The sequence below is a fragment of the Podarcis gaigeae genome (assembly GCF_964106915.1).
Source record: "Podarcis gaigeae genome assembly, chromosome: 6".
NCBI lineage: Eukaryota > Metazoa > Chordata > Lepidosauria > Squamata > Lacertidae > Podarcis > Podarcis gaigeae.
Window position 1 is genome coordinate 31,585,827 of NC_139682.1, and position 15,625 is coordinate 31,601,451.

Genomic DNA, 15,625 nt, shown 5'->3' on the forward strand with positions numbered 1-15,625 from the left:
AAATCACCTCACATGCAAAATAAGGTACAGTGAATTACAAGAAAGAAAGGATAGATGACATCTTTACAGGAACGAGTTTTCTGACACTCAGATGACATAGCCATGAGGTCAGAGGTTTTCACTCCTTTTTTTGTTTGTTTGTTTAATCATAGTTTTGCAATACAGCTTAACCTTAAAGCATGGTTTGTTCAATAAGCCAACTTTATAACCCTTCAGGGTGGAAACTCCTATTTTATCAATATGGCCAACATTCTTTGGACCTGAAATGAAAAGGATTGGGTCTGTAATGGCCCATAAATTGCAATTAATTGTAACTAAAAATAGTTACAATTGATCAATTTGACTCTATAATATTTTATCTTAGACTACCTATTAAAATATTCTGGCCTGGTTTAAACTAAGCAGTTACACTAGGAGCAGTCAGCACAAGAAGTGCTGCTAGTGCAATGAGTCTTCTCTCCCCCCTCCGTACCCCCCATTTGGCTCTGTGGGGGACAGGAGAACCACCAGAACAACATGCAGGGGGAAGAGGCCAGAGAGTGTTCCACTTGGCAAGCTGAAATGTTTGTGCTGATGGAAGGATTGCTGTAGAACCATGTTGACTTCCAGCCTTCGTTCGCTCCATGCATTCATGGACAACTGTTAACAGGCATAATCTCTGGAACACACTCTGCTCACTAAGGGCAGAGCCAACAACAGACATGGTCACTCCTCCATATCTTTGAATCCTCAGCTATAATTAATGTTCCATGGCATGTCCAAGAGTTCCTAACTAAAAGAATAAACACAGAAACCAAAGCAAAGTCTGAAAACCTTTAAAATACCAGCACTTAAAAATTGGTTGTAGTCACCAGCATCAACCACCAGAGGGAAGCATGGCTATACATTAGTAGTTGTCAGCCTCTAGTTAAAAAGTAGCTACCAAATTTTCAGATAAAATTGTGAAATACTGCAGCCTGAAATTGTACAAGGAATTATCAATAGGGGACTAAATCAAAAGCTGCCTATCGAGGCAACTAAAAGGAAAATATTGTCTCCATATAAACGGTGATGTGGGGTCTAGAGCTTTATTTTTCCAACTGTAAATGCAGTATTAGTCAAGTTTAGCAGTCTCAAGGTTGTAATTAATTCTTTTCATTGCTATTATCTTTAGTTTTGGGACCTATAGTTGAGCAAGGTCCAGAGAGTTAGAGCTTAGCCATCTCTGGTTTACCAAATGCAAGTAAAATAAAAATAGTACTAAATTAGATCATGTTCAAATCTAGGGCATCAGAACATTTTTAAATGTTCTGATACAAATTGACTTATGCAAATAACCCTAATCTGCATTTAAAAAATTCCAAATAGTTTTAATTACAAACATTTCTGTAAAACTTGTATCACACTATGGTAATGCATACAAGATGGCAATTTCTTTACGAACACATACCCTCCAACATTCCTCAGAAAACAGGGACATTCTAGCACGCTTTTTGCTAGAAGTGCAGGGAAGGAAATGGAATGGAAAACCTGTGTTGCACATGGAGTGGAAGCCAGTTGCACATGTGGACTGATGCCCTTTAATGCCATCCCATAAACAACATAAAGCATGCACAAATAAATAACAAACACAGACATCTATTTCCAGAAGCACCAACGCGTTACAAACAGTAAGTACCCGGTAAGCACTTTTGCATGAAACTGTAGTCTAGTGCTTGTCCTTCTCTGATCTGTACTAAGTGGCTTATCTTATCACATGATGAGTTTAGGGTGGCCAGATGCAAAAGAAAGCCGGGGTTCAGCCCTTTTGATAATTGTACAGAAGGCTAAATTTCAGCAGGGGTAAAGGTGCAGGGGCCCTGTCCTCTTTTGCTCCTGGCCACCACTCTATGATTCTAAACCTGAACACAACCCAAGAGAGGTGGAGCAATCTATTTCTTTTCTAAAAGAAGGATATTGTTACTATAGCAGCTATCATTAGATTGATAGCTGTGTCCATACTAGAGGTGTATACAAAGTCTTTCAGGTGTCCTAAAGAATCCCAAATCTTGAAGAATCCCAAATCTCAATCTGTTGCTTTAGGAACACCAGTACAGAAAATCTGTATGAATCTTTGGCTCTTGGACAGTGTTCAATTTGTCCACTTTCATCCCAATCCAGCGTAACAAACAGGAAAACAACACTCTCTGCTTGTGCCACAGCAAGCTTGAGGGAAGGGTGGCAAAGCCATATTGCTGCATGCTTGGAGGTCAAGGAAGGAATTGGCAAATTGTAAAGGTACATATGGAGCTGTCAGACTTCAAAGAGATTTCCCCATTTACTTCAATGAAAGGGGCAACACACACAAAGGAATGCATTCATGGACATTCTACCAATAACTAAGCAAAGAATACAGGGGAATGGAGAGCCTAATTTAAGTCCAATTTTAACATGGAACTTTTGGCTCCTACTTTTTTTTTTTAATAAAGTAAGCTAAAAATACCATTATCTATTGAAATTCATCACTTAGGCAGACTGAAATGTAGCATTCTCCCTGAAGCAGACTTTGCAATCACTTCCATCTTGCAAGGTTGGAATAAATTAAGATAAAATAACTAACAAAGTCACCTTTTCAGCTAAGTTTAGAGGGAGTAAGTGTGTCAGACATCAGATTAAAGATAGCAAAAATAAATGATTAAAGGGCTTTAAAGAAAGAAAGAAAATACCCTGTTGTCTTTTTACTTATAAATTCCTTTGCAGTTAGCAATGAAGAAGAAATCCATTTTAAGCTAATTTTATACATGGAATTTGGCAGTCAAGCTTTGCCTGGGTCAGACTACCTGCTGCATTGAATGCCCGCTTATGTCCAAGTCACTCATTAATTGTGTTGTTTTTTAACAAAATGTCTGACTAAGTATATCCAAAAAATGTAAGCAAAAAATAATAATGGGTAAAGGTAAAGGACCCCTGGACAGTTAAGTCCAATCAAAGGCCAATGTGGTTGCGGTGCTCATCTCACTTTCAGGCCAAGGGAGCTGGTGTTTGTCCACAGACAGCTTTCCAGATCATGTGACCAGCATGACTAAACCGCTTCTGGTGCACAGAACACTATGACGGAAGCCAGAGCACACAGAAATGCCATTTACCTTCCCGCCACAGTGGTACCTGTTTATCTACTTGCACTGGTATGCTTTCAAACTGCTAGGTTGGCAGGGGTTGGGGCAGAGCAACGGGGGCTCACACCGTCGTGGGGATCTGAACCACCGACCTTCTGATTGGCAAGCCCAAGAGGCTCCATGGTTTAGACCACTTCGCCACCCACATCTCTATGTATATAATATGTATAACACATAAAAGAATCAAGCCCTGTGTGGTGCTATATTTGCATAAGACATAATAAATGCCCTTTTGGACCAGGCAGTGGCCCATCTAGTGACACAGCCTTGTTCTCACAGTGGCCAAGCAGATGCCCCTGGGAAGCCCACAAGCATAACCTGAGTGCAACAGCACTCTCCCTTCCAACAGCGAGCATTCAGAAGCATACTGCCTCTGACAGTGGGGGCAGCACAATTTTATTAGTATAAACACATAAGTATTTTTAAAGAGTTATATCATTTTTGTGTGAATGCTTAGAATCACAGAACAGTAGAGTTGGAAGGGCCCACGAGGGTCATCTAGTCCAACCCCCTGCAATGCAGGAATCTTTTGCCCGACGTGGGGCTCAAACCCATGACTTATGCTATGGTTACTAATACAATACAATATAATATAATATAATGCTTCCATAATTGTTTGTATTTTCATTTTATAGATAGGAAACAGAAGCTGGGAGACAGTGGTTTGACTTGCCACTCCTGTCACATGTCTTCTGGGGCGATTTGGGAGCAGGCAGTACCTCTGAAGGGAAGAGATTTGGACTAGGTGACTCCAATTGCTTATCCTTACTGAAAATGTGTATCCTGGGCATTTATATGCAGCAGGCAATTAAATAAGTCAAAATTACCTAGGGATATTGATTGTTACATAACAAGCAAACATGCACACGCACCCTATAGAACTCAGTTGAATATCTATGTATTGAACTTTAAAATACCGGATTATACACACCTGTATGTGATATGCTTCTGCCTCCACTTTTGTCCAGTTAGTGCATATCGCTTGCTCCTTCGTCTATGGCTTAGGTGGGGATGATCAGGAACACCACAGCGAGGCTTCTTCATCCACCTAGAAAGCGAAATATTCCCTAGTGAGTCTGGGAAATATGCTAAATGACATGGTTATGAGCTAGGCTGCCCTGTTTGGTGGTTCAGCTACAAATAATGAATGCTAATTAATGGGCAACCGAGATAAACTAGGAATGCAGATTACACCTGCCTGCCTAAGGGTGTTCTGCCCGGAGGGCAGGCGCTGAAATGGAATAAAGAAAAGGGCAGCTTGAACTGGGCCAGAAAAATAGCTTTTACAGTTGTTGAAGCAGGGTAGCAAGAAGCAATCTTGAGGGCTTGCTGTTGCTTTTGGAGACTGAAGATGTTTAAGAACTAGTGCCACTTTCATGCATGCAGTTTCTCCTATCCTTTCAAGACTCCACACATTTTCAGGACTCTCTTTCTTCACAGGGAAACCGCAAAACAACAGCAACAACAAACAAAAAAAGCACCTGTCTCTGGAATTTCCAAATCACTCAGGAAAGTGGGGAGGGAGCTTAAAACAATATTTTAACAATGACTTGGATCCATTATAGATTAAAGGACCCTGACCATTAGGTCCAGTCATGGCCGACTCTGGGGTTGTGGCACTCATCTCGCTTTATTGGCCGAGGGAGCCGGCGTACAGCTTCCGGGTCGTGTGGCCAGCATGACTAAGCGGCTTCTGGTGAACCAGAGCAGCACACGGAAACGCCGTTTACCTTCCCACCGGAGCAGTACCTATTTATCCACTTGCATTCTGACTTGCTTTCAAACTGCTAGGTGGGCAGGAGCAGGGACCGAGCGACGGGAGCTCACCCCGTCGCGGGGATTCGAACCGCTGACCTTCTAATCGGCAGGTCCTAGGCTCTGTGGTTTAACCCACAGCGCCACCCACGTCCCTCCATTATAGATTAGACCAAAGTAAAAATACCAATACATTTACCAATCAGTTTATCTACATTCTGAGCTGTAGGAAGCAGGAAGGAAGGAAAGTTGACATTCATATAACTATGTGTACATAAGAGCCAAACTATTTGCTCTTAATGTGTGATTTTTCTTTCAGAAGTAGCTAATGCTCCTCTGCCCACGTAAATTGCAGGAATGGGGTTCCCCTGTTCCAGATTGCAATTGCAGCACACTAGAGGGCTAAAGAACTTTCTGCTCCATGCCAGAGTTCCAATATGGAACATCACTCCCCACAACCGTCCAGCTCTGCTAGTTATTTCTGCAAGAAAAATCATGTGCACATTAATAACATCTCATGCAGTTTGGCACTACGCAAATCAGTAAAGATCAGGCTCAGATTATGTCAGAGACGCATTTTGAAATAGCATATCTTCCAGAATATAGAACGGTTTAAGATATAGAACTGCAGTACCTCTGTATATATGGGATTTAGACAAAACACAATAATGCTTATATTATACATTGAACACAATGTTATTTTTGCATGTCTCTGTGATGCACAGAGTTCCAGTTGTTAAACCGATTTAGTTAAACCAGCACAAATCCCTGTATGAACACACTTATTTTGGATTTAACATGGATTATGTTAGTTGATCAGTTCATTTCCAGTTAAATTTATTTAGCAAGAAATGGGGCTTGGTTGGCCATTTGAGCCAGGAGTCAGAGACATGTTCTGTTCCAGAGAATACATAAGCACCACGTGAATTTATGCAGGTGCACATTATACAGGATTTCATCCAGCAATTAATGATGATTTTGGTGAATACAATGCTTTCAACTGTTTACAGAAGTAACTCTTACTCAATAGTCGTTGGGTCCAACACTCCTGTCACAGGGATGCCATAAAACTGCTGCATAGTGGTGACTGCAGACTGCATAACTTTTCCTGAGTGCAGAGCAGACATTCGGGTGTCAGAAGGGAGCAGATAACCATAGGTTTTTAACCAGCTCTGAAAAATATGGTAAAGCGAAACCACATTTACAACATAGTCTGATTTGACAGTATATATAAGCAGGTTAGATGTGTTATTTTTAAAGTGTTACACTCTATTCGTTTTAATGTACAGTGGTAGCTTGGGTTACAGACGCTTCAGGTTACATACGCTTCAGGTTACAGACTCCGCTGACCCAGAAATAGTGCTTCGGGTTAAGAACTTTATTTCAGGATGAGAACAGAAATAGTGCTCCAGCGGCATGGCAGCAGCAGGAGGCCCCATTAGCTAAAGTGGTGCTTCAGGTTAAGAACAGTTTCAGGTTAAGAACGGACCTCCGGAACGAATTAAATACTTAACCCGAGGTACCACTGTAAATCCAAAGCTGAAACAGTTTGCTGCATATTTTGAGCTCATTCATTTTGCTTGGTATATCTGAATACATGCTGTTTTGAGGATAACAATAAAAGTACAACATGAGCAAAGCCTGATTGCCATAATCAGTGCTAGTTTGCTAACCTCCCAGGGGTGGTTGAATTACAGTTTGTGTGCAAATTTATCTCTTTTGTCTGCATACAGGTCATTAGTGTACATATCTCAATTTCAGCTGAGTGCTTATTTTAAAGTATATGCCAGGTGGTTCTGAGGGTGGAGGGTATATTGCCCACACATTTTTGTTTCACACTCTTGTTTTTTTTTGTCATACCCAAAATGTATAAACCTGTTTACGATAGTAGTCCGCATGGTTTTTGTGTTATCAAAGTGCTGCAGACTACATAAAGTTCCAATGAGAATCAAATTAGGGTGTGACAAGACAACGTAGGAAATTAATGCATTTAAATATGAACAATATTTGAAAGACTTTAAGAACACATTCAAAGGAAAAAATTAAAACATTGTCTTATAACAGATCAGACTATTTGTTCCTCTAGTCTCGATCATGGCTGTCCAGTCTGACTGGAGGCAGCCTCAAGCAAAGGACTGTCCTGTTTCCAAACAAAGCTTTGGTTCAAACTATATGTGACAGTCCCTGTTCAAGATCTCCCTCTATTGCATATAAAATGGGGGAAGGGAATAAAGTCACCATTAGTCCATAGAATTCTAAAAGGATTATGTAAACAGCTAGGATTTAAATTTGATATTAGATTAAAAAGTGAAAAAGTTAGTTCTCTATTGAAAGTAAGTCATAAAGCAACCTTAACTGGTGTTGCTACCTACATAGGATTTACCAGCATAACGCACACAATGTTTGCAAATTCTGATGATAAGATGTTTACAGACCTGTCATGTATAGAGCAGAGCTCACAAGTTAAACCAATTCAACATATTTTCAACGTAGCAGTAATGTCTTAGGTTTTGACATCAACCAATGTAGCTCTATTGCACAACTATTACAGACTACAGTAGTAATTTACTCAAAATAGTCTACATTCTGAGGACTAAAAATGTTACGTTGGTGACATTTTTTAAAAATAGCATGCTTAGGACATTTCTTTCTTAACAAAAAGCAGCCACACCAGGAGGAGGACAGGGTGGGAAGAGGCAGGGAAGAGATCATGCTTGGGACTTGGAAAGAGGGTTAGGATTGAACTCTTTCTTCCATACTGTTTCTATATAAAATATCCCCACAAAGCTGTTATATACTGCAACATTTCTCCAATTATACTTGTATTTTCTCTTTCATAAATACATAGCAATATCCAGTTGTGCCCATCTACTCGTGCAATGGATTTTCACTCGCATGACTTTGTTCATATATATATATATATATATATATATAATATACGTGTGTGTGTGTGTGTGTATATATATATTTTATATATATATACACACATATATTAGTATATTTATGTTGTATTTAAAATGCTAAATAACTCAATCCCAGAACAACAGTCCAGGACAAAAATAACAGCAAATAATGATATGACAAAGAGTTGAAGAAATCAAAAATTAAATGGGGTTAGACATATATAGGAATTACCGTACCATAACAATCTAGATTAAAACTTATACCCATTGGATACATGGCCACTAATTTTCAGTAGGTAGGCACTGATCATAATCACTTGAGCCATTTGCAACATGATTTTAAAAATATTTCAAGACAGTTCAATTTAATGAAATCCTAAACAAATGTCTCACCCGAAGCCTGAGAAACAAAACTTCATTGATTTGAGCCAATACATCCTGAAATGCAGAAAGAAGCTTTGGTGCTCTCTGCCTCAACTATACAGCCAGCCCACCTAGGTAATTTGCACATTGTTGAGTATATTTTAGAAATGTATTTTGCTTTAATTTGAAAGCTGCATAATCCTGCTCTGCTGTTAACTTAATACATAAAAATACACAAGTTGTCTCAATTTATGTCATTAGGTCTAATAAGACAGATTTTATAAAAAAAAAATTAATGCACAATGGTGTCGCAACACTGACTTGCATCCATTTCAGAGGATTTACTAAATGACAGCCCAGGGTGACCACATATTTATTTATTTGCAACCATTTCCATTATCACCTACACTGCATAATACAGGATAAACCAATTAGCATGTCAATATAGGTGGATCACCTCTCAGGGAAAGCTTGGGAGAACAGGTATATGTTAAGCAGGTACCTAAATGCCATATTGTAGGTCTCTGCCTAGTGCTCATTGCAAGCACATTTTGAAGGGCAGGTATCATGACACTAAAAGCTCTGGTCTTAATGGACAAAACACAAAATTCATGCAGCACTACTATAAGTGCCTCAAGCACCTGAAAATACCTGAGGTCTTGTGAATCAAATCTACATACTGGTAGGATTCCTACATGACAATGCCCTTGTTTTTTTGTGCTTTATTGTTATGAGTTTTTCTTTTTCCTTTGATTCTCGTTTTGCATTATTGAAAATATATAAAAGCAGTAAAAAGGGGTGGGGGGTGGGCAGAGGTATCAGCCAGCCAGTTTTTAGATTCCAGATGTATTAAAATGACAAAAACAAAATCCTGAGTCATTAAGCCATAGAAAGGCTATTAGGCAGACACAACATCTGTTCATCAGTTAGCTACACAAATAATTTTGGGGGCTTCCAGGATAAGGTATCATCAATTTTAGAACTAGCTGTTGGTTCCATTGAAAGGCAGTGTTCTCCTATATTGCTCATCAAGGAGGATTGTTCTTTGGGTATGCTTTCAAAACTAAAATCCTACTTTATTTGTCTCTGCTAATTATCTAGGATCTCAATTACTAAACACTCCAAACTAAGATCATAGGTATCTTTGATCACAAAAGCCCAATTTTTCAATCCAAAAAGTTCTGACATATTGATCTCAATTTACCACAAATCCAGCTCAACAACAATGTCAACAAGCCTTCTTCTCGCAGGGCTTGGGTAAGCTTCCTCTAACCATACAAGAGGAGAAACCAATACACCTTTATCTTTTATGCACCTATTAGGTCACTGTGGTCTGTGAGAGGGCTAATTCTGCAAATTCCAAAGCTATCAGAGGCCTGCTCCACGCTAATTCTGAACAGGGGCAGCCACACTGAAAGCCCTGCTCTGTGTTACAGTATTCCTGACAAGATACAGTAAGTGCCCACTGGCTACACTTTCTGGAAACAATTGAGGACATTTTTGTTCCAGCTACATGAATGGGTTTGGGATATATGTTATTTGTGTGTTTATTTTTAATTGTTTAATTGTTTTTAAGGTGCTTTTATTTCACATCACATTGAGAACTGTGTGTAAGCGGCTATTAAAATATAAATAAATAAAAACACATCAATGGTAGGCAACCTTATTCCTCAGAGAAAGAAACTGGGCCCTTCATATTTTTTCAAGGTGTGTTTATTAAAAGCAGGAAGTATTAGAATTCTTTCACACCAACATTTTACCAAATCACTAAATTACCAAGCCAAATTATCATGCTTTTGGAACTCATTTTTTAATTGGGGCATCTATATGTCGTTATCATCATTTTGTAGGATGTCCCCATCTTTTTTTCTGCAGAAAACCTGATTGTATTGAACAACAATGCAGTTCTACCTGCGGAACAGAAGTTCTTCTTCCTGCCCTGTTCCTTCCAGCCCTCACGTGCACCCTCCAAAGGGATGGGGACCCTGCAGAGCAGATTTGCAGAGATGCGGGGGGGGGAGGGGGAGGGAAGGAAATGTTAAGCCCCTTTATCCTAGGGGACCCCACATGCACAGCACCAGAAACCTGCTACGTGCCCCAGAAGAAAATGGGATATCCCATTTTTTCTTGCAAGATTGCGGCAACCCTTTTGAGTGCCATACCTTTGCCCTTGCCTTTTGGGGGGTGGCGAGAGCAAGGCATGGGTCATGTGACTCACCCAGAAGATCATCTCAGAAGACGTATGTCCCTGTCTTGAGTCTGAAAAGGTCGGGTGGTACGGATACAGCCCTTAGCTGTAATATGTGCAGTGCTTTATCGAGCAAGTGAGGCTATCCCCGTGCATCTATACTAGGAGATGGAGAACCTGCAGCCATAAAAAAATATTGTTGGACTCCAGCTGCTCTCAGTTTCAGCAAACATGGCCAGTGGTGAGGGGTGATGGGAGTTGTAGTCTAGCAGTATCCAAAGGGCCACAGGTTCCCCATTCCTGGTACACCCGATGCATGCCATTTTTGTGAGTGTGGTGATGATGATGATAATTTTAAAAATCTGTCTTATTTGCACTAAAATGCACTTTTGCTTGTTTAATTATTAAAATAATTGTTGGTGTTGTAGCACCAACTAAAAAGGCATGACTTTCCTGGTAAGTTGCATTTTACTGGGCTACTTCCCCCACCACTACGAGTTTCCCTTTTAATTTCAGCTTTAAAATTTTAGCATCTCTCTTCACATTTGTGTGTGTGTGTGTGTGTGTGTGTGTGTGTGATAATCAAACAAGAGAGCAAAAATAAAAAGCACTTAAAGCAATTATTGGGCAGAGCTAGGCGACAAGGGGAGACAAGAGAAAGCAGGCTGAAATCACTTAGTGATGACAAGGGAATTGTATAGCTGCACCCTCCCAGGCAGAAAATCAGCCCACAAAGGTAATGGTAGACATAAATGGCAGTGTTGCAGGCTGGCCTTGCCTTCAAGGCAGTTGGCATTCCACACAGATGGATCCCCCATATTCTCTCCCCTTGTTACTCTCCTGTAACTGTACATTTTGGAGAACTAAGAATTATGCCCATTATTTCAGGATGCAAAAGATTAATTTTACCTGCACTCACTTTTGACCTTAAGACGGGTCTCAGAAATCTTTCAGCTTTCTTAGGATGTTTAAAAATTTGCCCCTGTATACTAGGCACATCATTACTTTCTCCAATTCTAGCAGAACGACTGCAGGAAGACAATTTCCAAAACTATAACACATTTAAGTTAGAGGACTATTATGGGTGGCACCAAACCCATTGGCAGACCAATTCTGTGTTACAAAGATGTCTGCAAACATGATTTGAAGGCTGGCAGCATCAACAACCGCAGTGCCTGGAGGCAGGCAGTCAGGTCGTGCATCCATTGCAGTGGCCAGAGGAGGAATGACCACTGGGAGGAGTGCAGAGAAGAAACGTCATGGTGCATCTAAAGCATCTTAACCAGGTACCTTCATCTGCCCCAACTGCAACAAAACATGTCTCTCCTGTATCCGTCTCTACAGCCACAGCAGGCGAGGTAAAGTGAAGTCACTGTTAGAAATTTACCTCGCCTGCTGTGGCTGTAAGACCAATCTGTCTACCAACACAGACAGATGCCAACAACAGCATATTAAGGGTGATTAGCTGCAAAAGAAAGCTTGAAGGTGAGAATATTCCCCCCCCCCAGTCTTCAGGTGACCATAATCTATATAAAGAAGAACAGCCATATAAAATGGGATAAAATGAGTTTTTTGACAGGATTGACCGCTTCCCCTTCAGAATCAGTAAAGTGGCATTCAAAACTCCACAGTGCATTAACATTTCTTACAGCGTTCCCTGAACCTTAGGGAAATGACCAATTTAGTACTTTAATTCCTGCAGTGGCAGAGCTAAGGCAGAAACCCATGATTCTATATTTTCACCCAAACATCTGAAACTCCCCCCTCCCCAGGGTTACAATATTTCTTTTGGACTTAATAATAAAACCCATTTATGAGTTTTGAGGTCCAAATTATAGGACCAAGGTATTTTAATATGCACAAAGCATTTCCCCCCTCTTCTATATACTTTTAATCTGATTAACTTTTCAGGAAACAGAGAACTTAAAACATTCAGGTGCATGAGTTCATATAAATGATATTGCCAGAATTGTATAGGGAAATGTACTCAAACAAAATGTTAACGGAAAGGGGGGGGGGGGACTGAGAATCCTAATGCCTGCCTGAAACAGTTCACTGGATTTTTCACATTAAAACTATAGGCGGAACAAATATTCTAGAAAACTCATCTCTGTTCTGGGAAATTGAAACAGTTGGCATTTTATGTACCACCCTGGAAGACAGTGGTCAGAAAGCCTATTGCTGTCATCGGAAAAATGTTCCTTACTTTGTTTCAATTTTTTCTAGCTTCAGCTATGAAACACTATTTAATTCTTTAGTCGGCTATATTAAATAATTTAATATGTAAGAATCTGAATGCAGTGAAGAGAACTAACTTTTCCTGTTGGATAGATGAAAAGGGGTAAACCAGCTAACACTGGCCTGATTCACATGGATTATTAAGTCATTTTTTAGTGTTCTGTGTAAACATTGCCCAGTGGCTCAACTATGGCGCATTTGTAGCCAACAAACCACAATCTGATGCCATGACTTGTTGTTGGCTTATGAATCTTGATTTGTTTTAACTATGACTTGATATTATGTGGAAAACTAGCACCCTTCCTTAACCATGGGATGTTTGGCCACCTAACCTCAGAGCTCATCAAGCTGCAAAGGTTCAAGAAGCTGGAAAACAAACCAAGCTTCAAATAAATAAGCCATGGTTTGTTCATTGTCTGTGGGACAACTGGTAGCTACAGTAACTCATTGTTTCCTATACAAGCCATAGCTTAGCGTTGCATGTGAAGCGGATCAGCCAAGGGGCAACTGCCCCCCATCAATAAAATTCAATGAAAATACATAGCAAACTGAGGTTCTGTCCCCCCCCCCGCTGCTAACAAAAGGCCTGTCCCCTCCCAACAAAAATCCCGGCTATGCCCATACTTGGATCTATCTTTAACTTATTGCCCCCCAATGTTTTCAATAATCAGTCACTGATACAGCAGACAGGAATTCAATATCAAAATTATAACAGATTATGGCAAGGTGAAAGAACATGGACTACATAATAATAATGTGTTTAGTGGAGGTCTTTGGTTAACTGCCAAAAACTGGTAAACTGATGTATCCAATTTAGATTGATATTAGACAAACTATGATATACGTTAGCATACATTACAGCCTAATTGATCATGCTATTCATACACACACGTATGCTATGTACAAACATTCCCCCCCCCAAAAAAAGTAACACAGGACGGTATCCAATGAATTAGTTATGTTAGAGCAAGGATTTCAGGTTGTATAACAGAACTTCTCCACCCTCTCTTCCCCCTACACCCCTAGACCTATTCTGTGTAATCATCCCCCCCCCCCCCGAGAAGATTTGTGGTGTGTAAGAGAGGGAAAGAGAGGAAGGGGCGCTTTACTGCACAAACACAAATCCTTGTGCTAATGCAACTTATTTTGTTAGATGCTGCCCATAATTTTGGAAACATTAAACAGAACTTGCTGTGGAGGAAAGGTATTTAATAACACTTTTAGTAGCTTCTTCAAAACTTCTAAAGTCAAAGCTACTTCAAAGTCAAAGAAAACCAAACTTAAAGATGAAAATTATTTTTATGAAGACATCAAGTCAATAGAGTAGAGGACAATGTTTAAAGCTTCTCAAGATACACTAAGAACAGAAATTAATAACTGAACCGAAAAGGAGAGAACAGTAACCACACAACTCAACATTACTGTGATTACGGAGAAAGTTACAGTTACAGTATTTATTTACCCCTTTAAAATAGAAGCTGAGACATGGACTCCTAATGACCCAACAGAATATTTTAACATGATCATCTCTTCACTCTACAGTTAGTGTTAGAAACTGCATGATATTGTGAATCTTATGGTTAGAGTAAAATGGCTGTGATCCAAAGAACCACATAGCTGGCTCCATACACCTGAGGAGGGCTGTGCTAAACACTCCTTCCACCATTTTGTATTCCCCATAAGGATTGCCTCAGTTGACCAGTAGCTTGAAGCAGGACAGCCATAACTGCTCTGCAACAATTTCAGTTTCATGGAGATTTAAATAATTTATATTCTCTAGCATTATATTTTAATTATGAGCAGACAAACTGATACCTGAAGGAAAGCTTCTATAAGTTCTACAATGCATGCCTCAAATGACTAACAGCCCAATCTCAACACTTGCTGCATCAGCAAACAATTCCTTCAGATGGAATATATTGACTGCTCTTTCAATATGTCACAAAAAGGATCTGGGCAGATAAAAAAATTCATTATCACCTAAACTGACTTTGGTTCACATCCGTGTTTGGATTTTGGGAAGAACTATGGTGTAATTTCTGTTGGATGAAATCTTTCTGCTATTGTCATTCAAGACAAACTCAAGAGTTTGTGTAAGGGAAGAAATATTTTAGTTTCAAAGGACTACCAACCACCAACAAATGTCTAGCAACATAAACTGAACTTTAGAATAAATATTCAGAGATTTGAATTAAGGCTCAAAGCAAACAGGCAATTGCCCTAAAAATGGCAATATATATCTTTGTATTTACCTTTTAGGCCTGTTTCAACAATTCACATAAGCGCCTAGTAGAAATATCATTTATGGAAATAGCAGGATTAACCTGTATACAAATGGGTCTTACTCAAGAATGCCAGAAAGCTACTTTGCAACTACTCATTTCTAACCTAGAATTACATCCTCTTCAAGGAGACAGAGCAGCTTCAAGCCTAATGATAGAACCACCCCATGCTAGTTAATGTCACCCTACACAGCAGCTGCACCTTGCGTTCATTGATCTGATGCTGAAGTCCACAAAGTACTTAGTACTTCAGTACTTAGCAAGTGAATATAAAGTAAAGCACCAAGGACTTCATGCATCTGTAGACTGTCAAACCCAAGGGCGGGGAAGCTATACATTTACTTGAAAATTGCATGCCTAATGGTACCTGTAGTATATTTGCCTCTCATTTCTATTGCTTATGAATTGCTTATGAGGATGGCTTTTCTCTATACTTTTCATACACGGCTATGCTGCCTCCACAATACAATGCAGCAACAACAACAACCAGTATGAACCTGTGCCAGGTAGTGTGTACAACCTCGCCCATTAACAATATAATTCAGGGCTCGAGACCCAACTATTCATTCAAATATTTCTATATTCAAATAGATTTCTCGTAAATACTTCTATAAAACAAGCAAATTATGTCATATTATTTTCTATCATTTGAATGAACTTGAGAATGGTAGCTACTCCTAGGGCAAATGGCTTGAGAACTAATGGTTCAAACTTCATGAAAAATGGCACCCAGGAGGACATATCTAGTTTAAAAAATACTTG

General features: G+C 39.7%; 1 protein-coding gene across 2 annotated transcripts in view; it reads right to left on the reverse strand.

Moving 5' to 3' along the window:
* MMP24 (matrix metallopeptidase 24) overlaps positions 1-15,625 on the reverse strand; it is a 35,643-nt gene that overhangs the window by 15,035 nt on the left and 4,983 nt on the right. For both annotated transcript variants that reach the window (XM_083746549.1, XM_083746550.1), the window contains exons 2-3: positions 5,913-6,061; positions 4,066-4,182 (exon numbers count right to left, since the gene is read on the reverse strand). In XM_083746549.1, coding sequence (XP_083602675.1) covers positions 4,066-4,182; positions 5,913-6,061 — 266 coding nt within the window. The remainder of the gene's footprint in view (positions 1-4,065; positions 4,183-5,912; positions 6,062-15,625) is intronic.